Below are 23,421 nucleotides of genomic sequence, written 5' to 3'. Positions count from 1 at the left end.
TAGGAGAAAGGAAACCGCTGGGGAGACATACAGAAACAGAGGGAGAGGGCTAAGAGAGAGGAAGAGTGAAAGAGGTAGGAGAGGGGGAAAAAGAGGGAGGGAGAGAAAGTGTTTACAGTGTGGTTTCCTCCTTCAGAGTGAGGTGATGTTCAAGATAGAAATCTTTCTGTCGTATTCGAGTGACCTTCCATGGTGGTAAATGTTACCAGGGAATGAGAGAAACACTATGAAGCCAGATCATTCCCCTAGCTCCCCACTGCTTACCTACAGGCTTTCAAGAACAAAAAGCCAAACAGAAAAACGTTCACTGTACTGTCTCCTTACAGTCAAGGCCATGAATCTCGCAAACCCTTTTTCCTCTCAAGCCGCGTCTTTAAAACGAACAACCGTAGACCAAACAAATACTTTGGAGAGAAACGCTTGTACGTCGAGCTTAAGTGCAATGCTACAATTTCAACTGCATGAAGGGAAAAGAAACGGGAGAGCAGGCTGGTATTTGGACTGAGATAAACGTGACGTCCTTGCGTGGGAAGAAAGGGTTTGTTTTTACGTCTCCAATACCACTGCAACCTGGAATTACATCGCAAAATTGTGGGTTTGGACGGCGGGAGGAAATAACATTATGCTGTTTCCGTTGGACGTATCAAGTGGTGCAGGTCCCGCTGCGCTACAGTTGGCCTGATGTATGGAGGAATGAAGCGCTGTGGACACAGACCGCCGTTTGTCTCCCGCCATGGGGCGACAACACAGAGTACCACACGAAATAATTACAACCACGGATAAATTCTCTCATTAGAGGGGCTCACACACCGTCCATAAATATCACAGTTTACCGTTTGGATCCAAAAAGAGGAGAAGGGATCGGTGTGTGTGTTGGAATTGGACCAGTGGTCAACGTGTTTCATTTTCACATTTCTGAACCGTTTTTTCTGTATTATTTCTTGGATGTTCGCCAGCAAATGTCAGGGGTTTAAATTAAATAAAGTTTGGCAGCTCGAGCCAAAGATCATAGGGGAAAAATGCACCTGCCGACCTGTAAGATGCACGTGACTTAATCATGTCCGCCTTTAGACGTGAGAATCTGAAAGTGGTATAAATATATATATATATATATATATATATATATATATATATATATATATATATATATATATATATATATATATAATGCATTTCTAAGATAGGATTGAGGGATTTTTACGTCCGGCTAATAAGGTGTTGGTGTACATTTGAGAGAGAGAGCGAGAGAGAGTGACTGACATAATGTGCGAGAGAGTGTGACAGAGTGAGTGTGTGCTGCGTGTGAGAGAGAGAGAGAGAGAGAGAGAGAGAGAGAGAGAGAGAGAGAGAGAGAGAGAGAGAGAGAGAGAGAGAGAGAGAGAGAGAGAGAGAGAGAGAGAGAGAGAGAGAGACAGGGGAGAGTGAAATGAGAGGAGGGAGAGACAGAGAGAGAAGGGGAGGGTTAATGGAGTGATGATAGAAATAAAGCGATAATTAACTATGGGCAAATGTTTACGTGTTCCCTGCGGTCTGTACGTGTATGCGCATGTAGCCCACTTGCGTATATGCACGGGCGTGCGTGCCCAAACGACCAGGACCGGCCGAGAATTGGCGAGGACTCAACGCTCAATCAGAGGCTCTATTTAGCGCGAAAGCGAAATACGTCAAATTGAATTAGTGTGGCTGTCAAGGTGTGTCTGAACACTATGAATCATGAGATAATTACTCAATACTGACAAATCTGTCCGTACAAATAACTTCGCTTGGACAGAGATCGACTCAATCCTGCCCGCACGGTTTTGAAATCGCAGACTTGTAAAAATACTATGATGATCAGGATTCAGGATAATAAGTCGGAACTCAGGCCAGCAGCATTTAAACAACATGAGCTTTAAGTCTGCAGTAGCGGTGAGAGACCGGAGCTGGGTGGCGTGAAGCCATCCCTCGATCTGAAACATTCCTGGTTCTGAGGTAGGAGGGACTGAGAGGAGAACGGGGGGGAGAGAGAAAGAGAGAGGAAGGGAGGGAGCGTGTGCGCGTCTGTGGGTGAGAGAGAGAGAGAGAGAGAGAGAGAGAGAGAGAGAGAGAGAGAGAGAGAGAGAGAGAGAGAGAGAGAGAGAGAGAGAGAGAGAGGAGGGAGGGAGGGAGAAAGAGGGAGGGAGCGAGTGCGACCGGAGCAAACAGAGCATTATCAACCGAAATCATCTCAGAGCACATCTTCCGAGGAGCGCGCCGTGCCAACACGAGGCTCAAAGGCGTAAGTTTTCAACCCAACAAGTTTTTTTTCTTATTATTATATTGCTCCTTTCTCACAACCCGGACGCGAGCCCTGATGGCATTACGCGGACGTGGCGGTGGATACCTTTACGACCGAGTCCCTTCTGTGTCGGGAGAGCCGAGCGGCAGGATTGGGCGCTGCTGTGATCTGCGTCTCGCCGCTTCGGTCGCTCTGCACTGCGGAGGGTATTGAGTGTGAAGCGCGGAGCCGCTCCTGCCGTATCGGAGGGGGGAGAGGAGAAGGGTGCAGACAAACAGCGCTGAGGAAAGAGGCTTCCCAGGGGGACCTATAGACACTATGATGTTCCGTGGTGGAGTCGCAGGTTTTGAGCGGCGCGTGATTTTGAGCGTTTTGTTGCAGAAACCTTTGGAGCGAGCGCAGTCGGAGCTTTACGCGCGGGGCGCTGAGAGGAGGACCGCCGCGCGGTGAGGAGAGAGAGGGACAAAGTTGAAGGCGATACATGGGGTGTACTCTAAATGGATCTAAAGGATAAAGGCTCGACTCAGGTACAGTCATAGGCGGTTTTTTACGCGTTGGGTTATCTGTGTTGGAAGAAGCAAAAGCGTTTAGTCACCAAATGGGAGTTGAGTTACTTTTTTTCATTATATTTTATTTGACTTTGACATATTTTTTGTAAAATACTCTACTTGGTTGGTTCTAAATCCCCACATTTCTCCTGCACAAAAGTAAATTATCGATCGTCTTCAGACAATAAACACTGGGCACCCTGCGGATTCCGAATTCATTGAACGGCTGAATAATTGAACCGTGGCTTAATTAGATTTTACATCGTGTCAAAGATCGTCGTACTACAAAGCGAACCGCGCCGCATTTTACACCCCCGACCACGCCAGACTTTTCTCTCTTTTTTTGTTTCTGGCTTTCACTCTCAATGCACTGCACGGTTCTCAATCTCCCCCCTCTTGTAATAATTCATTCAATTGAACAGTGCACACGGGGCATGCTTTGAAGTAGGCCTACCATAGCCTACACCTGATCCGCCCTCGATCGCCTTTTAAACACCCTATCCGTTTTAAAACATGTAATTGCTTTCCCCCCCCTCCGTCCCTAAATCCACATCTAATCGGATTGTCTTGGTGGTGCGATGGCATTGTTGTTCATCGGGCCGTGAGCACTGCGCTCGAATGAGACACAATTTTATGTTGTTGAAAAAACAACACCCCTGGTTTGAAGTCTTTTCAATCCGAGCTGTCTCGACGGATAACCTCACCTCTTGCCAGATAGTAGGCTGGGTGTCCGCCGAGAAAAGAGGCAACATACTTTGTTTAGGCTAGACGCCTCATCTTTTTTTTTACATCGGATTTGGTCTTTTCGTTGTACGTCACTTATGCAGTCATGATGATCGTGTCGGTGATACTGCTTTCTGCTGTCGGTTGAGCTGCTGCTGTGGTACCAATACACACACATCCGCACGCAAACGCACACACGCTAACACACGCACACACAGAGACACACACGCACATACACGTATGCTAACAAATGCAGACGCACACACACACACACACACACACACACACACACACACACACACACACACACACACACACACACACACACACACACACACACACACACTCTACTGCATATTGACCCCTGAAGCTCTTTACACAAAGCTTGCTCCATTTATAAAAGTATCTCAAACATGTATAGCCTAATGTCGCAATCAGTGTTTCTTCATCTCCCCTCCCTTCTGTTCCCAACACACACTGACACACACACACACACACACACACACACACACACACACACACACACACACACACACACACACACACACACACACACACACACACACACACACACTCTCACAGGCACACACATGCACACACAAGCACAAACACACACACACGCACACACTATATACTTCAAGTTATAGTTTATTCAAGAGGCATCAATATAATGAATAATTAAAATAATAGGCCTAATTGCAGGTTATTATCTTGCAATAAGTTAACAACAGGCAAGACTTTGAGCCGTTTATAGCCTACTTAAGCTATGTTATTATTCAAGTTGAACAACATTTGACATATTGCACATGTAATTACCATATATTGGATTAGGTCTACACCCCAGTGAATATCCTTGGGTGCTACATTATTACGTCGAACCAAATTCCTGCCATATTAGAATGTTCAGAAAACCGTATAGGCATATTTATTGTTTTCCAAACGACAAACAATATAAGCCATCCTCCCTGAAACGACATTACAGCTTTTTCGTTTAGCTTACAAACAACATTAGGGCCTCCAGCTGTAGTTTAGCTTACTGGGCATTCCCTCTGCCTACCCTGACCGGCCCGAGGACAAACAGTTGGCCAAGGACAAATAGGATCCTTGGCCGTTGGTTAACGTTTAACCCTCGCCTTTCCCACATGTGTGTTCAACAGCATGTGATCTCCGCCAGTATTGACCCCCGGTGTGGGCAGTGTTATGTGTGTCGTTTGAGTTCCAAAGACGACCACGACAACAGCGTGTGCAAGCGGTAGTGGTTTCTACCAATCATATAGGGGGGAGAGAACAACAACTGTGGAACAGGATATGGGTCTTCGCTCTCGTGCCTTGGATGTAATGTGCTGCCGTGGCCTTGTAACGCCTCGCAACACACTCGTGTTGAAAAATGGCCTGTTATCGATCATGTATGCCCGACCACGGAGCTAAATTATTTTCCAATCCCATTCCCGTTGACAGGCCGTGTATGTCAACGTAAGACGGACGGGGCATGAAGGGGCGCCACTCGAGTTGTCCGTACCCCCTCCTCTTTCATTCTCTCTCTCTCTCGTTCTCTCGCTCTCTCTATCTCTCTTTCTCAGACTCTCCTCCGTCTTTCTCTCTCTCTCGCTCACTCTCTCTATCGTTACATCAAGAATCAACATTCAAAGGCCTTTATTGACGTGGAAAACATGCATTTATGGAGCGAAAGCACAAAAGTGATACAATATACAATGTGCATTTCGAAACAAAGCGATTATAGCGCAAAAAATATATATTCTAAAATACACTGGTTGGGGCATGGTGGATCTAATCAAACTATTTCCTGGGACTAGGTCATAGAATGTTTTTTCTCTCTCTCTCTCTCTCTCACCTTTCCATAGGGTTGTGAGTCTTAAAGGGGAGCAAAAGCATCCCTTGACCTACATGTAATGTAACAGCCCTCCCCCTCTTTTTTTTTGAGAGAAAAACATTGCCTTCGTTGACTGTAAGCAGTGGCGTGTTTACTTGCTTTTCCTCTTCTGTGTTTAAATTCAGGCAAAAGCTAAACATACACGGTTTGTTCCGTTATCATATATTTTTTCTTTTTCATTTTTCGGGAGTGTACGTTGATATTTTTCTGTTCATTGTTCAGTGACCTTATGATTGAAGTCAAACTGTGTTGAGCTGGTGTTTTGGTGATAGTTTTATGGAGATGGCGACGACGCATGTTGTGTCCTTTAGCAGCTCTGCTAAGGGACTAGCTGGTTCGATGCAGTCCTCTCCTCTCCGCTAAGAGAGCAGAAAAAAGGGATAAAGGCCTTCTTTATGTCTCCGAAACCGGATGGGAAAGAAGCTGTTCTGAATATTTATCAGATGCTTTGGCCTTTTTTGGTGCATAATTTCAGACGAGCCGTGAACTCTATGTCTCATGACCAGCGCTCTGTGTGCAAGAAAGAATGACTGAGGGTGTTTGTGTGTGAGTGTGTAGGGGGGGAAAGACTGTGTATGTCTGTGTGTGTGTGTTAGTGTATTTGTGCCTGTGTGTGTGTTGATGTGTGTGGATATGTGCATGTGTACGGTGTGCTGCATATGTGTGTGCATGTGTGCTGAATATGTGTGTGTGTGTGTGTGTGTGTGTGTGTGTGTGTGTGTGTGTGTGTGTGTGTGTGTGTTTGCATACATGTGAGTATGAGCCAGTGCGTGTGTGTGATTGTGTTTGTGTGTATGTGCATGTGAACGTGCAGACAAGCAATACGTTCAGGTAAGGGTATGTGTTTGTGTGTGTGTGTGTTTGAAAGGGTCTGTATATGTGTGTTTCTTTGTGTGTGTAAGGTGTGGCAAAAAAAAGGCTCAATGTATGCGTGTGTGTGTGAGTGTGTGTGCGTGCACGGGGTTGCCATCAAAGGAGAGACACAGAAAGAAAGAGTGCATGGGAGAAGACGGGAAGAAGAAGAAGAAAGAGGCCCCCCACCCCTCACCCATCACCCCCCCCACCCCCCTTGGGCCACCACCCCTGAAAGTCCTAATCTAGCATCTCTTTATTTTCCCCACAGGTCTCCACATCCAAATGTCATCCCCCTCGGAGCCTGCCCCCGCCGGGCACCAGCAGTGTGTGACGGACAGGCCGACCGGAGCCTGCGGTGGCTCTCTGCTGCGTGGCTTCAATTTGGCCCCGGCTGGGCCCCGCGTGAGGCCCCCAGTGAATGCTGCTGCCGCTGCTGCCGCTGCTGCCATAGTCTGATAACTCAGCATGCGTGGAGTCGGGCCAACGAGGACCAGCCACCACTAATGAGAGCATTTCTCGTCCCCCTCTTCTGTCTCTGCTGCTGCTGCTAAGGACTACCGTTTACTGGAGTGGCGCGGACATGATCCTACTCTGAACACTACACCCTTACCGAACTCTCCTCACTTTTTTTGGAGTGTGGGGGACTATTTTCTCCTTTTCTTACCAATGCTGGATATATAATACGTTTCCTTCGAGATTTTCTCATTCTTTTTTATTGCTACACATCGATCCTTTGTTAAATCTTTTTAGTTCTTCTTTCTCCATTTGCTTGGCGGTTGGTGTTTTCCCTCCACTATGGAGTTTCCTTGCGGACCCTGGAATAAGGATTGGCCTTCGTTTCTGCAGTTCTGGCTGACGGTTCTCCTGAGCCTGCAGCTGCAGTTCAGTCCGGCGGCGCCCTGCCCGATGGAGTGCCGCTGCGACAAGACGTTTGTGTACTGCAACGAGCGCGCCCTGACCTCGGTTCCCCTGGGGGTGCAAGAGGGCTACAAGATCCTCTACCTCCACAACAACCAGATCAACAACGCCGGCTTCCCCCTGGAGCTCCACAACGTGGCCTCGGTGGAAACCGTCTATCTGTACGGCAACCAGCTGGACGAGTTCCCCATCAACCTGCCCAAGAACACGCGGGTCCTGCATCTCCAGGAGAACAACATCCAGACCATCTCCCGGGCGGCGCTCGCCCAGCTCACCCAGCTGGAGGAGCTCCACCTGGACGACAACTCCATCTCCACGGTCGGCGTGGAGGAGGGCGCCTTCCGCGAGGCGCTGAGCCTGAAGCTGCTCTTCCTCACCAAGAACCACCTGAGCAGTGTGCCCATCGGCCTGCCCGAGGACCTGCAGGAGCTGCGGCTGGACGAGAACCGCATCGCCATCATCGCCGAGGAGGCCTTCCAGAACGTGACCCGCCTGCAGCGCCTCCTGCTGGACGGGAACCTGCTGACGGACGAGGGCATCGCGCCCGGAACCTTCCAGGACCTGGCCAACCTCCGGGAGCTGGCGCTGGCCCGGAACTCCCTGACCTTCCCGCCCCCGCTGCTGCCCAGCCAGTCCCTGCTGAAGCTCAGCCTGCAGGAGAACCAGATCAACCTGATCCCCGTGACGGCCTTTGCCGGCTTCCACCGGCTGGAGAAGCTGGACGTGTCCAACAACCAGCTCCAGATCCTCACCCAGGGCGTGTTCGATGGGCTGATGAACCTCAGGCAGATCACCGTGAGGAACAACCCCTGGCGCTGCGACTGCGCCGTCAAGTGGGTGGTGGTGTGGCTCAAGTCGCTGCCACCGTCCCTCAACGCCCGGGGCTTCGTGTGCCAGAGTCCGGACAAGGTGCGCGGCATGGCGGTCCGGGAGCTCACGCTGGAGAACATCCACTGCCCGACCGACTCCGGCGCCGAAAAGTCCCCGTGGCCCACCCTGCGCACCACGCCCCCTCCGCCGCCGACCACCATCGGCGACCCTCCCCCCGCCACCACCACCACCACCGTCGCCGGCGGCGGCGGCTTTGGCGACGGTTTTGGCGACAGCTCCGCCCCGGCAGACCCCTCCTTCCCCAACTTCTTCGACCCGCCCCCCTCCCCCCTCCCGCCGCCGCACCACCCGTCGGGGCCGCTGCCGCCTTACGAGGACCCGCTGCAGATCGCCTTCCACGGGGTCAACTCCACCTGCATCCAGGTGAGCTGGGCGTCCTACTTCAAAGTCACCGCCTACAAGGTGACCTGGGTGAAGATGGGCCACAACCTGATGGGCGACGTGACCCGCGAGCAGACGGTGAGCGGCGACCGCCGGCAGCTCAGCCTCACCGAGCTGGAGCCGCGCTCCGTGTACCGCATCTGCGTGTACGTGCTGGACACCCTCAACTCCTACCGGCCCGGCGAGGACACCATGTGCCTGGAGACCAGGACCAAGCCCGCCCCGGGCACCAAGCCGGCGGGGCCCGAGCAGGCCGCCCAGCAGGACCTCACCTCGACGCTGCTGCTGGCCGGGATCATAGGCGGGGCGGTGCTCATCGTCCTGGTAACGCTGCTCAGCCTGTTCTGCTGGCACATGCACAAGAAGAGCCGCTCGGCCTCGGCCAACTGGAAATACAACCGGGGCCGGAGAAAAGACGACTACTGCGAGGCGGGCACAAAGAAGGACACCTCCATTCTGGAGATGACCGAGACCAGTTTCCAGATAGTGTCGCTGAACAATGAGCAGCTGCTGAAGGGGGATTTCCGCATTCAGCCAATATACACGCCCAACGGGGGCATCGGCTTCAGAGACTGCCACCTCAGTAACAACAGTCTAGCGTACTGCAAGAGCAGCAACGTGCCCAGTACAGAGTTCTGCCACACGTGATGCAAAACTGGTTGATAATGCGTTGAGGCATTGCCAGACACACACACGCAGACATGCAAAAACGTCCGCAACCCACCGAACACACACACACACATGGGCACTTTCCTGCCGAGAAACGACAGGAAACCACATGGACACACACCCATACCCACGCAAACTAGCCGATTGTGTAGGCACCAAGACAAAAAAGACTTTGAAGAAATCTAGTGAACTATAACTGTACTATATATATTTCCAAGTTCTGTCTACAATGTAATTTATACTGTGGATTATAATGTGGGATTCTCGCTATGTTTTCTATTATTATTATTATTATTATTATAATTATTAGAAGAAGAGATACAGCTTTTGTTTCTTTGTTTTTGTAACCAGCAAGGTTAACATGTTGGGAAACCTGAAGCCCCCATGGCCTGGGCTGCACGTGAAAAACGAGAGTTCAATCCGAATCAGACATGAGTGAGGTGTGGACTCTGACGCACACAGCGAACGTCCGTCTCTGATAAGACACGACACAGCGCTTTGAAGTGGGGGCCCCTCGAGACTCTCTGCTGACCACGGGAACCAGACATGACCTTTGGGTTTTAAAAAAGACACCACCGGCCACCCCCTCCCTATCCAGAGCAGCAGTGTAGACTCTCAGAAGCTCCCACCTCGCTGATTACAACGTGAGGGAGGGCTGGGCTGACTCGTGGTGAGAACCAGAGTGGGGGAAAATAAATGGAGCAGAAGTGCACTTTTCTTTTGGAATTAATGAAACCCTGAGCGTATAACCAGCACTTCAGGAAATTAGCTTTGGTTGAGTTAGCAGGGGAGTGAATAGGGCACACTCTTTGACACGTCTTAGCCCTTTAAGGGTCTAAATGGGGTACCCATTAACTATTATTAATGGGGTTTCAAGAGGAGAACGACATTGGGTTCTGATGGACACTGAGCCTAGCATAAAGCAAATAGCACCATACCCAGAACTCCCAGTTTGACGGGTTAACAACAGAACAAAGGCAGGCTTTTCTTTAACAGTAATGAGATAATATTTTCAGAAATTCTTTTTTTTTTTTGAAAAAGCTAACAGCGTTCCAAATTTGTATTTGCGCGTGGTAGCACAGGAAAACAAAGTGCCCAGTGTAGTACCGGTAATTAGTTATTTGTTATTTTTCAAACCAGTGTCCCAAAAGTGATAGGGGTAGCCGATGTGTTCACTGCCTCCAGGGTGCAGTGGCTGGTGTGTCCACAAGAGGGCGTATTCTGAAAGTGGGGCTTGCAGGGCAGCAGCAGAGGCAGATACAGCCAGAAAGAGAGAAAGAAACCAAGAGAGAAAGAAAGGCAGAGGGAGAGAAAGACAGAGAGGGAAAGAAAGGCAGAGAGAAAGACAAACGAGTTGCTGAGATCACTTTACCTCGATCCTTCCCCCTGGAGAACCATTGGCCCGGGCCACATTACTCATGCTCAAACGCCGGTGTTTGGCATATTAATGCTCATCGAGCTACTTAATGATGTGGAATCATTTAAAACCAACAGTGTATTCTACGCTAAGCGGCTAAATGATATCGATTTTTCCTCATCTTCTTCTGCTTCCTCCTCATCTCATCATCCCCCCCTTTTTATCAATCATAAATCAACTCTCGCCTTTCCTTTCCTCATCTTCTCCTAAGTGGGGTTTTTCATTGGCCGAAAAAAGAAAGAGAAATTAAGAATGGGAGGGACGGGCGCGATGGCTTTGGCCTTTTTGGAAACCCCAGTGGTGTCGCTAATTACACACCCCCTCTTCTCTGGATGGCTTTGGCCCACGGCCCGTCGTTCGTTCGTTGCCTCAGATGGATTCAAAGCGTTTCCTCTTATCCGCCCATCTATAATCAAACGGCGACAGAAGCAGCGCGTCCCTCCTGTGCTCTCTATCCTTCGTCGGCGCTGTGCTCTTGTTCTTCATCCGGCCCTTCATCGTTATCGCCTCCCATTGTCTCTGCGTGGGCCGCCGTCCCCTCCGTTTAGGGCGCTCTCCACCTCCGGCTCCAGCGCATGCCGTTCGTTTAATTGGACGTAAAGAGGAATTAAAAATAATGAAAGCGTCCCCCTTGAGGACAATGAGAGACTGCTTGATGGAAGCCTTGTGGAAAGCGTAAATACGGTGGGATTAACGGCGAATTCAAATGGCGCAATAAATGTGGAGAAAGCCGGATCAGTGAAGTGGTGGAAGGTTATACACTATTCTGTGGAAAGATAACGGATATGAGAAAAATAGACAGATTGGATCTCGCTCTGCCGGGATTTTATCAGTTTGCTTTCTCCGGGGCTGCCTGGCTCTCATTGTGTGTGTGTCACTCTTGCTCTCCCCGTCTCTCTCTCAAGGCCTGTCACTGCCAGTGTCTCTCCCTCTGTCTCCCTCTGTCTCTCGGCCTGTCTCCTCACCTCTAGTCCCAGCATGAGTTCAATTAAACCACCGTCTGACTCCCAGGCCCCTGGGCGCCCGGGTATTGGCCGTCCCCTGAAAGGTCCTCATTATGCGCCCCTTAAAAGAAAATACTTTTATTTGCTTTGACAAGATTTTATTTGGGCTTAAAGTTTTCCCACCAAACACCACCGCCCGCCGTCCCCACCACCAGTCCCCCCAACACACACATACACACACCAACTCCAATCATCCCGCTTCATAATCCTCATCCAAAAAAGGGAGGGAAATATGCAGCCCCTATTTCCACCAGGCCGAATCAATGTCATGCTTGGAGATGACAGTAGGGAGCGAGAGAGAGAGAGAGAGAGTGAGTAAGAGGGAGCAGGGAAAAGAGAGAGGGAAGGACAGAGAAGGAAGAAAGTTTGGGAGAGAGAGAGACGGACACAAATATTGTACTCAAACTGCATTTAAAAATATATATTTTATTTTAAATATACATGAAGTTCATCGAAGAACAAACCAGACTGCGATGGTAGGTGTGGCAATGTGGCGCTTATCAGTGCCGGAACGTGATTTGTGCCAAGCTGTGTCGTTCTCAACCTTGTTGGAGGGTATTGCGTATAAGCTGTTTTCAATGTGAGCAATATTTCCGATCCAGACTAATCTGTATGCATAGGTTTTTCTCTATTTGACTTCCCGATCAACACATGCCAAGTCACATCTCCTGTGGTCACAGCATAGAGTCTAAATATTATTTTTCTGCTGTCCGGGTTTCCAATGTCGATTTCACCATGCAGTACTGTCCGTCCCAACCCTAGCCTGACCTCTGCTTGACCTTGACCTGCTTCGACCAGAGGTATGACCGACTGCTCCGTTGCCCCGTTACCAAACCAAGGTTCTGACCGGTTATGCATCCGATAATAACCGCTTCCTGTCGCGTGTCGTTTGGAACGTATCACCACATTTCCATAATCCCAAAACAGAAAAAACCTGAAGCTTTACTCTTCGTTTTTGTTTCTTTAGCTTTAATTTCTGTTGTGGTTGTTTTTTTTGTTTTTGTTTTTAATAATCACTTTGTGTTTTGGATAATTGAATCAGACCAAACATGTCAGTTCAGACTATTACAATGTATCTCACCAATCAGTGAATGTTTATTTTTGTTGTTTTCTTGGGGTGGGGGAGGGAGGGAGGGATGGAGGGAGACAGGAAATTGCCTTACACTTTATGCAGTATTGAAAAAGCAGCTGCATTTATTTTTAAGGACTTCATAGTGGTAAACCAACAAAAAAAAAGCAGAAATATAGACGGGCAGGGAAGAAATCAACCAACTTAACTGATAGAAAGCACATGTATTCGGTTGGAGATAAGCTGCGCCGACGTCATCCACAATAACAGTATTAGCAGCGATGAAAAAAAGCAAAAAGTCCACAGAAAGAGAGTAGGATCGGCCCTAACTGACTGTTGGTGCTCTCAGAGCGGTGTGAGGCTAACGATCGAGGCGGTCTGAAGAATAGCTCGGCGGCTTCTTTCACAGGAAACATTACTCTTCATTTCCACTCTGTGCGGTGAGAGAACATGGTTGTGGTGCCGTGACCAATGGAATTACACAAAACGTATTCCCATCTGAGACAGGCCGTTTATTACTTTTATCAGGGTGCCCGAGAACTAATCCTTCCCCCTTTTAGCTCATTGATTCACGTTTTAAATAATTATGTTTAATGACTGAGAGGTCAACTTAGACAAAGTGTTCACGTGGACGAAATGTAATACGTTTAAAGTCATCTTTTTTTTTGAAGCAGACTCGCTCATGTTTAACTTTTTCTTAAGGCAAAAACCATCCATTGCATATAGGCCGCTAGTGATCAGCTTTTATTCAACGATTTTCGCATGTTATTTCCTTTTTCTTGACCTTGTTTCTGGTGAGCGGTAGGTAAGCAGGTTTTTGATAACTGGCCAATTCAAATAAAGGTTATGCATTCCCCGTGAGTCGAGCAACGCATTCTACCCTTTTACCTCCAACAATTGGCATACACGGCCAAAATATAATCAGTCCATCAAACAGGAACAATGTCCAAGACATGAAAAGAAGCAGTCAGACCCACAGACAGAGGTTGCATGAAATGTGGTAGTGTTTGGGGTGATAAATCATCCTGGAATATGATTAAGACATCTGCGTATTGCGGTAACTATTCAGAGGAGTTTTTCCAAGGCGCCAAAGTAACTTTTTTTTGTTCTCATAAAGAAATATTGGTGTTGTTCCATGTATGTGCCTTGAGGTTGAACTTACAATGTAAAGTCCTTGAAAACCTTTAAATGTTTTTGCACAAAATGTAAATACTTAAGTGAAGCTTTTTGCAAATAAAAGAGCCATGGGATTTAAAATGGCCCATATTAGTGTTTTTCAGACATGCATTTTATGAAGCCTCTGAGAACTGGTTGTTGAGTGTGTGTTTGTTTGTGTATATGTGTGTGTGTGTGTGTGTGTGTGTGTTTGCGCGTGCGTGCATGTGGGTGTGTGTACGCATCTGCCAATTTTCATGGTTTTCTTGTTTTCCTGCTGGCCTGTTTGTATTTAAACTGTCAAAGGATCAGTATTTCTTGGTATGGGATGAGATCAACTTTGGCCGGGGCTAAATCCGTTTTGGGTCAGACGCTTGTTAATTCTAGGTCAAAGATTTGTGCCGTTACGTACATTTGTGCCAACATATCCTCTTATGTTTTTATGTGAGCGCCGTCAACGGAAAGCTTGACATAAAGTATACACTGCATAGCAGGAGGCTGGAGAAAGTCCAGTGTTTCTTCAAATTCTACGTGTCTGGCACAAATGAATCCCAGCGCTCTTTCCCAAATCCTCTGTTTTTTAAAAAAATACTTTTGATTCTCACAGCCACATCCCTACAGAGATTTCCTGAACCCCTGACCGGTCAGAAAGCACATTTGGCTAATGCTAATTAACTCTGACCATCAACCAAACCATTCAACCTCCCATACCACAAGATGTATTCTTCTTAACGATCTCCGAATGTATTAATGTGATGTGTTATTTAAGGGCTGTTCTTCATGGTATCCTCTCAGACGTGGGAGAGGACTAAATATATCACTGCTGCAGGCGCTGTTTAGTTTGCTCTCTCCTCTCCCCGGGGAAAACAAAGTGACCGTTTGCTTGGCTTAATGTTCCGACCATAACCCTGCAATTATCGCCTGATAAGTTCAGGCAACGTATCGTAATGTGTAAAGACCATCTACTTTTACAAGGTTAATCGCTTTTTAGTCGCAGCGGACTTCGGACCGGTTTTGTAGCTTTTTTGAGGACCAGGCTTGGTCCAATTGAGGGCCATCAAATCTACTTTGTAACACTTCGTTAAACCCTTCTCATCCCCCCCTTCGAACTCCAGAGTCTCCTCTGTCCACGGCGAGGACAGAGGACGCCAGGACTCTCAAGCCAAGGAGTTTATGTCTTTAATATTAATATATATATATATATATATATATATATGTACGATTTTTCGGACTGCGACCTTTGTGAAAACATAATGAACCAACCAAACGGAAAGCTTTCGATTTGTTCCTTTTCCCAGTTTTTCCTGGACGTCTTCCTCGCGCGTTTAACAGAGCGATGAATATGAATGAAGCGCCGTGCCTTTTGCCTTTCACACCACTTCCGAACTAATGTGAACGGTGGCGGCGGTGCCGTTTGATGCGTCTGCCCTTCCTCCCCGGGCACCGAGTGGTGGAGCACAAGGTAGAGAGAGAGGCCAAATCAATTAAGATCATTACGGCACTCTCGCGGGCCACCGGGCTAGCGTGTACTCAAATGGACGCCTTAAGAGGAACATTCTGGAAACAGGCTGGTTCTGGGAGCTGCAGAGTGAGTGAAAATTATAGTTCAAGGGTAAAATAGTTTTTCAAGGAAAAGGGGGAAGAGAGTGAAGTCCAGGCTGTCCTTCCGTTTCTAGTGGTTTCCTTTTAAGTTTAAATATCCCTTCCGTTGGATGTATTAAGTTAAGTAAACAGGGTTGGGTACGCACGCATCTACCAATCTCCACCCATCTGTCTGTCTAGCAGTTCATTCATACATTAGCGGGCCTGTCTGTCTTAACTATCCACGTCTTTCTAGGAAAAGGAAGTATGCAAGTGCGTGATGTGCTGTGATCTTGACAATGAATTTAATATGAGAGCGAGCACGGTGCAAATGAGTAGTGGGTCTGACGGCTCACGGTGACGCTGATCAGAGGGTTAGAGGCTGCTAACATGGTTTCATGTTAGGGAAAACTGACAGCATGAACCTAACACGTGGCGAGAAGTTACGTCTACATGATTTAGGAGACATCTTTATGCAAAGCAGGCTGCGGCTCATACTGGAAGCACTATAAAGATGTTCCGGAAGCACGTCGGGTGAGGCGGGACGTCTCGGGTCCCCGATGAGAACTAGGCTCGCGGACCGGAGACTACAGTGACGGACCCTAACCCCCAGACTACCCTGCACCCTAAGCCACAAACATACTCATGCAAACGCACACACGCTCACACACGCACAAAAGATAGAGGAACAACCTCAATCGCAGGAAGAGGGCAGCCGGACCGTTGGTGAATTAGCTCCGGTCCAGATCCAGAGCGACGTGAGCGCTCACAAATGCAAAGCAATTTCTGCGCCCTCCCCTCCACTGATGCCCAGCACACCGAGTAAGAGCCCCCCTCCAAGTGCTCCCCTCGGGCAGGATTATGGCGCAGACCGTACCGGGGCATGGCCGCTATGCTGATGACACCTTGCATTGTGTACATGAAACCTGCGGGCGGAACCTGTCCACAGCCGCGGTCGTTTCGTCACCCCCCAGGGAGATCAAAAGGCCCTGGAGACCAGCCTGATCTTGCGAGTTCACACTCTGTTTCTCTCTCTCTGCGGATCAGTTCTTGCCTCGAGGCCGTTGGAAGTCTCTCCCAGAAATGAAAAGGACCAATCAGAAGGAGGGGGAGGCAATGCCGCAGTCAGCATAATTTTAGAATGTAGAAATCGACGGAAACAGCTTTTTAAGCGGGGTGGAACAGAATGTGCAGGGAAGGCTTTCAGTAGAGGAGGAGGCGTGTTTTTGCTTCCAGCAGGGTTCGGTGAAAACTAAGAGAGCAAGAGCGTCGCTCAGTTATTGAGTATGATTGGCTGGAGTTCTTTAAACAACATAAAGAACTCCAGGTACGCATATGGACATCAATAGACGCATTTTCACAATGTTAGACAAACATCTGTCCCTCAAACCCCTTTGAGCTCTGGTTGTAGACTCCTCTGGACTAGTTTTGTCTTCTAAACCGCACCCTGGTAAATAAAGTGAGCGCACCCTGGAGGGTCGCAGGAGGCTTGAGGACTTCAAGGCAAGAGAAAGTAATTTACCATTACAGCCCAGAGGCCTGTTCCTTTCTCTTAGCGGAGTCCAATCCAGCCTGAATAATCCCCTGCCGGCCCGTACATCTCTTTTCATGTCCAGGACATCCTGTTTTACACATCACTAGGTAAATCTTCACTTGTTTCTTTTTACAGGTTATTCATGATTTACCAGCCAGCAATCGAGTCGTTAAGTCTAGTTCATTTTTCCCTCATCCTTCCTTTTTTTTTTACCATTTTTGTTTTATTTTAAAGATGGAAAAGAGGAGTGAAATAAAACACGAGAACATTTTTGTAGAAATTACCGACTATGATTAGTAAGCGCTGTTCGATTTAACCCGGGTTGGGATTCAGGAGCGCTCGCGCGTTCAGTTCTTTGATAAAACACTTTATAGATCCAATTAAAAAGAGCAGTTTCAAGCAGTTAATGAGCATACGAGTACAAGGAATATAAACTGAGGCCCACATTTTCCTCTATATATATATATATATATACCTATACATACTTTTATCCGAGGGGGAGGGGGGGGGGAGGAGAGAGAGAGAGAGAGAGAGAGAGAGAGACTGTAGGGAATATAGCTTAGTACTCCGAATAGTTAGTTGGCTTTTTTGTCTTTCTTGTATTTCTGGGTTTAATTAGGTTTTAATAAGGGTGTGATCACGGCAGAGTTGTTCCGCCCCACACTATGCGGCAGCACTATAGGGGGAATCATCCCAGAGGTGGTGTTAAAAACTCTACACAGCGACATACATCCGGCCCGCTGTTCCGTGAAGACCTGCGTCACTTTTAAATTAAGCAGGATGTTTATGGATGCAAAAAAGCAATAACAACCTGCGGTGTAGCGTTTGCTTGCGTGTGCGTGCGTGTTTGTGTGTGTGTGTTCGTTTACAGGTTCAGCCTGTAAACTAAAGTTGTCGCTAATGAAAACGTCACGCATGGCTAGACTTCATGTAAGCCACCCACCCCCCCACCCTCGACTTTAACAAATGTGCCCGCCACCTGTATGAAGGGAAAAGTAACCTGCAAAAGACCGGGAAAGATTTCACTTTAACTGTGGTCTCCCCTGGAGGAGGAGGAGGGGAGGGGGGGGGGAAAGCACTCCATATGTGGGGAGGGGGGGGGGGGGGGGGGGTCATGGGGTCGTGGGGTTCACAGAAGCAGGTGGGAAGGAGCAGCTGTAACCTTGACTACAAAAAAGAGGTCTGTCCCCATCTGGTGTGCCACGGTAACGCATGAAGGCGCTGATGGATAGCAAAGGTCGCCGACACAAACACCCACACAGACACACACGACGGACACACACACACATTGAGACGCACTTTGAAAAGGGTGAGGGAGAGAAAAATGAGGAAGGAAATACAAAAATGTGTTCTGTGTATTAAATGTCAAGCCAAGTATGTGTTCACCACGGATATAATGCATGGTGTGACCTCCCTTGTGGGTCGCTATGTCCCAGCAATACACAGAACGTAGGAAGATGTGTTTTTGTGTGTGTGTGTGTGTGTGTGTTGCCATTCCTGTATGGGGGGGGGATGAGGGGGGCGTTCAAGCCCATTGGGAGATACATTCCTTTCAATGTACAGCTTCAGTAGGAGAGGGGAAACCTTATATAAAACAATATTGCAGCCTAGGTTTTTCTCCAGCATATATAAGTTTACATGTCATAGGAAACATAGGAAGGTTTGGATGAAGAACACAGCTCCAAAAAACCTACCGCCTGGTTTATGCTCGACATATCTACGAGACAATGTCACCACGCATCAATTCCCACCGAGAGAGCCTACTTGTATTATTCTTTTTTTTTTTAATAGATTTTAATTGGATATTTTCAATTGATTCCAGCATTGTCACTGTTGATTTCACTCGCCGCACTCCTCCAGAAGTACTAAACACAATCAGCATTCCACTAATGAAAAGTATTGGTGCTGCCACGCTTATCGTATTGTATCAGTGGACAACAGCATACTTAAGGATATACGTGTAATCAGCGTAGCAACCAGAAGCTAACGCACTGCAAGGCATTCACATTGATTCAGCTCTGTTGAGACGGGACAATTATACTACAATTATACCCTTTATTTATTTATTTACGAGTTTATTTGTTTTGGCGATTTTTACAGAGGCCACAGAGTTCACTGCGGAAACCCGAGCATCAGTAACCAATATAAATATTCACTGCTCGCTTTGACTTTCAAACAAACAACGGAAAGAACAAATTATGCTTGAAACACATGAAAAGAGCCGGTGCCCGTTCCTCCATTTTGATGTCTGGTAAATCTCTGATTCGTATTAGAGGGAACAAATCCTCGCAGACCAAAACAAACAACTCAGACAACTCAGACTCTGAGCTCATTAGAGAGCCTACTTTTCCCCCCAGAGTGCAGGCAAAGTCAGACGTTATGAATTGATTTCTCTATTTCCAGACCATAAAAGCAGAGTGCGGAGGCATTAGAGGAGATGAATGATGCATTAGAGATGTACAGTGGGGTGTGTGAGTGAGTGTCCCTGAATTAACCAGACCCGTCAAACAAGCTGTTCCCACTCTCAATCTCTCAATCGCTTCTCTCACTCTCACAGCTGTCATTCTCTCTCAGGGATTCTCACTCTAACCACTCTCAATCCCTCAATCGCTTGCTCTCACCCTCACAACTCTCACTCTTAGGCCCAATCCAATTTCTACCCCTTACCCCTTCCCCTTCCCCCTCCCGGGGGGGGGAAGGGGTAAGGGGTAGAAATGGGATTGGGCCTTAGACTCTCCCTCATGTAGCACTCTCACTCTCTCCCTTTTAACTCTCTCACTGTTCTCCCACTGTCACTCTCTCCGACCACTGTCCCTCTGACCACTCAGTGCCACCCTCTCGCCTGTCTCACTCTCTCCACACTCTCATGCACTCTCAGCACTCACACCCTCTCAACCTACCCTCACTCTCTCGCTTACGGTCATTCTCAGCACTATCACTATTCCTCTCGGCCCTCTCACTCCTCCCTAAGGACAAACTAGACTTCATCATTGAATGCCGGGCGTAGGTACACAGAGGTTTATTACACTGGCAGTTGGTCCAATGGACACGCATACGTCTGCGCACCTCTGTCATGAATCAAGAGGAAGAGGCAGCGTTGGTGACGGAGCGGGGGCGTACGCCCGCTACGCCAACTACCTCTAATGACATTTCTGTAGAGGTGTGTGGGCCTTCGCAGGTGACACGCAGACCCCCGTCGTGCCTTCAATGGCTATTCAAGGCAGCAGCATAATCCCTTCCCCATCTCTCTCTCTCTCTCTCTCTCTCTCTCTCTGCTCTCTGATGCCTCTTCCTCCCGAAGTCCCTCTCACACTCTCAAAACAGGAAGCAGCGATTAAACCCGAGATCAGAGGCCGGGGAATAGCAGCGCGATCACGGACGCGCTGACTAGCGACTCGGGGCTAATCCCCGCCTCTGCCGGCTCACAGCTGGGGAAGGCATGGCTCATGACTGCTCCAAATGTTTTGGACGGGGCGAGGACGGCCCTCCGGGGCCCCAGGAGCACGGCGCACATTACACGTTAATGAGTTGGAACGCGGACAGCGGAACCCGGGCTCAAACTGCCAATTAAGCATATGCCGCCGCCGCCGCCGCCACCGGAGCTACAGATGAGGGCATCTGACGGCACTCGGGCCCGGCCCGCCAGATCTGAGGTCGGAGCTACTCCTCCTCCTCCTCCTCCTCCTTTTCCTCCAGGGGGGGGGGGGGGGGGGACATGGAAGAGATCCAACGCGGAGGACGGATGACAGCCAACGAGGTCCCCGGTGGAGAACGCCAGAGAACACAGAGGCTGGATGGAGGGTGGCGGGATCCCACCCCTGGTAGTTTTGTCGTACACACCCTCCCCGACGGCCTCCCCTGCTCTCCTGTGACTCACTGTCTGGTGTGGTTGTGAACGGATCCACCGGTGAGCCTATGAAGGTTTAAAGGTGGAGTGGTGCTCTTTGGGCAAAGCCTTAATCAATGGTTTCATTTAATCTATGGTTTCATTTAATCTATGGTTTCATTGAATCAATGGATTCAGAGATTATTGAAATGGTTACAAAGAACAGTAGAATACCTGAGATGTAAAAAAAGATGTGATACTAACTGGCTCAGCAACTGTGTGATACGACCTAGCATAGCTCTGCTGGCTGGGTTACGTGAGTGGGAGGGGTAAGGGGTTGTCGATAGTACGATTCTTGTAAACAAAGAAAGAGGTACAGGCTGGCCAGCAGTTATAGGATGGGATTTTATTGATAACATTACTGAAATCACGAGCGATCAACATTGAATACAGATAAATCCAGGTCATTTTAATCTACGAGCTACTTGAAATGTTACACAATTTGGCTTCTATTACTGCTTATATTACTATTATGTTAAAAAATTATACTAGGGTTAGATACTATCAAAGTTATTCATTTGACATTATGCATGCAGAAACTAGCCACGGCCCCCAAACTCCCTTTGGATTGAGGAATACCCTTCATCAATCCCTCCGTGACTGTCCCTCCTTCCCTCTCTTTAAAGATCATCTCAAGAGCTTCTGTTTCAAGAACACTTCTCCTCTTCAACCACTGCATAGACCCTCTGTATATATTATTTATTTATTTATTTATTTATTTTATTTGCGTTGTACTTCTCGTTGTGCTGTCTTTCTCCTAGTGTGTTCATGAATCTGTGAAGCGACCTTGAGTGGGAGAATTTTTTTATATATTATAGATATATATTTTATTATTATTGAACATACATGCATGCATATTTAAAGTAATGTTCTATTATTATTTCCAGAATGTTTCAGTGACCTAACCTTGAACAGAATCCACTCTGTGCAATCCTTTAGCCGTTACACAGAGCGGAAGTTAGCGCTGGCTCTCATATTGTTCCATTGTTGAAAGTTCATTTTCTCCCAGAGTCACCGGCGGCAGAATCAACACTGACAAGTCAATTTTCCCCGTTCCACGCCGCGCCGCTTCCCCCGCTCCCTAAACCGCACACATCTGCCGGTCGTGGGCCCCACGCTCGCTCCTAAACTCGGTGCCAAGAGTCGTTTGCACGGCATCTCTCTGACCTTGGCACGATGGCCTGCGAGCCACTTTAATTTAATCAGTTTCCCCCGAGCGTGGAGCTGTGCTCATTGTTAAGAAACCATGGAACTAAACACACACAGACAGACACACACACACCAACGTGCGTGTCTGTGTGCTCCTTCTACACATTTACAAAACTGGCATGGGTGGGTGCGCACACAGAGAGAATAGAGAGAGGAATACAATTATGCAAACAAGAACCCCTCACACAAACACACACACACACACACACACACACACACACACACACACACACACACACACACACACACACACACACACACACACACACACACCTGCGCACATACGCCCGCGCACAGGCACATGCCAACACCCGTGCCCCCACCTACTCATGCCGTCACACACACTCACCCTCACCATCATCTGCAGACACACAGACACACACGTGCACACACGCTCATCGTTGTCGCCTAGACGATGGCTTCGTGACAGACCAGAGCCCCTGGGAGCCCCGTCCGCATGTCCCCTCAAAGGCCAGCCAGACGGCAGGGCTGGGGGGGGGGGGCTGTGCAGGGGCTGGGGATGGGCAGGCATCTCCCTCCATCAAACGGCCCTTCTGTAATTATGTCATCAATCATGGCGGCCATGACGGGCAGATACTCGATTAACCGAGTGTTGGAATGCAGCGCCGGACCTTCTGCGGCCCAAGGCGCCGCTGTCATCCTTCTGAGGAGCGGGCGCACGCCGGCAAGTCAAACACACACACACACACACACACGTTGACACACACACACTCTGGCAGACATCATACACCCAGTTATTCATACAAAGACACACAACACACACACACACACATCGCCTCTCCGCCCCCACAATCCCTGTCCACACAGCCACCCACTCTCCCGTCACCACCCCCACACCACACACACACACACACACACACACACACACACCCGCACACAATATACACCACAAACACAAAGCTGTAGGCAGGTTTGACCCATGACATAGCAATTTTTCCTCAAATCTCTCCTCTCCCCCATCACAAGCATCTCCCCCCCCACTCCCCCCAACCCCCATAAACTTTACATTATTCTTCTTAGGTTGCCGTGGCGATGAATCTACGCGTTATAATCCTGACAGGGACCTGGTTGATTTTAAAGTCCCTCCCCTCTTTCGCAACGTACAGCAACTTCACATGCAAAGCCTCACGGGTCTGCAATCATCTTAATCATCATCATCATCATCATCATCAGGAAAGTCTAGTGGATGTTTGACTCCTAGCCAAAAGGTCCTGGATTAGCATCCCAATTTTCGCATCCTACCTGCAGGCCTCCTGGTAGGCTAACCACGATGCGTGTTCAGCATTAACCTAAATGTGCATTAATGGCGTGCATCTGAGACGGCCATTAAAAATGGCTCTGCATACAAGCGTCTGCTAAATGTCTGAACGGTAAACACAGACCCCGGCTGTGACTCTGTGGATGTGAGCCGT

The 23,421-nt window shown here is 48.5% G+C and overlaps 1 protein-coding gene across 3 annotated transcripts in view; it reads left to right on the top strand.

Annotated features, from left to right (window-relative positions):
* flrt2 (fibronectin leucine rich transmembrane protein 2) overlaps positions 1-13,892 on the top strand; it is a 42,500-nt gene extending 28,608 nt beyond the window's left edge. Inside the window, exons 1-3 of one of the 3 annotated variants that reach the window (XM_030345317.1) lie at positions 2,144-2,257; positions 2,639-2,784; positions 6,543-13,892. In XM_030345317.1, coding sequence (XP_030201177.1) covers positions 7,070-9,112 — 2,043 coding nt within the window. In that variant the 5' untranslated portion in view covers positions 2,144-2,257; positions 2,639-2,784; positions 6,543-7,069 and the 3' untranslated portion in view covers positions 9,113-13,892. Of the gene's footprint in view, positions 1-2,109; positions 2,258-2,638; positions 2,785-6,542 lie in introns of those variants that run through there. The other 2 variants (XM_030345318.1, XM_030345319.1) reach the window with 2 other exon arrangements.
* The last annotated feature ends 9,529 nt before the right edge of the window (positions 13,893-23,421 follow it).

The sequence above is a fragment of the Gadus morhua genome, chromosome 21 (assembly GCF_902167405.1).
Source record: "Gadus morhua chromosome 21, gadMor3.0, whole genome shotgun sequence".
NCBI lineage: Eukaryota > Metazoa > Chordata > Actinopteri > Gadiformes > Gadidae > Gadus > Gadus morhua.
This window is presented reverse-complemented; position numbering and strand designations above follow the sequence as displayed.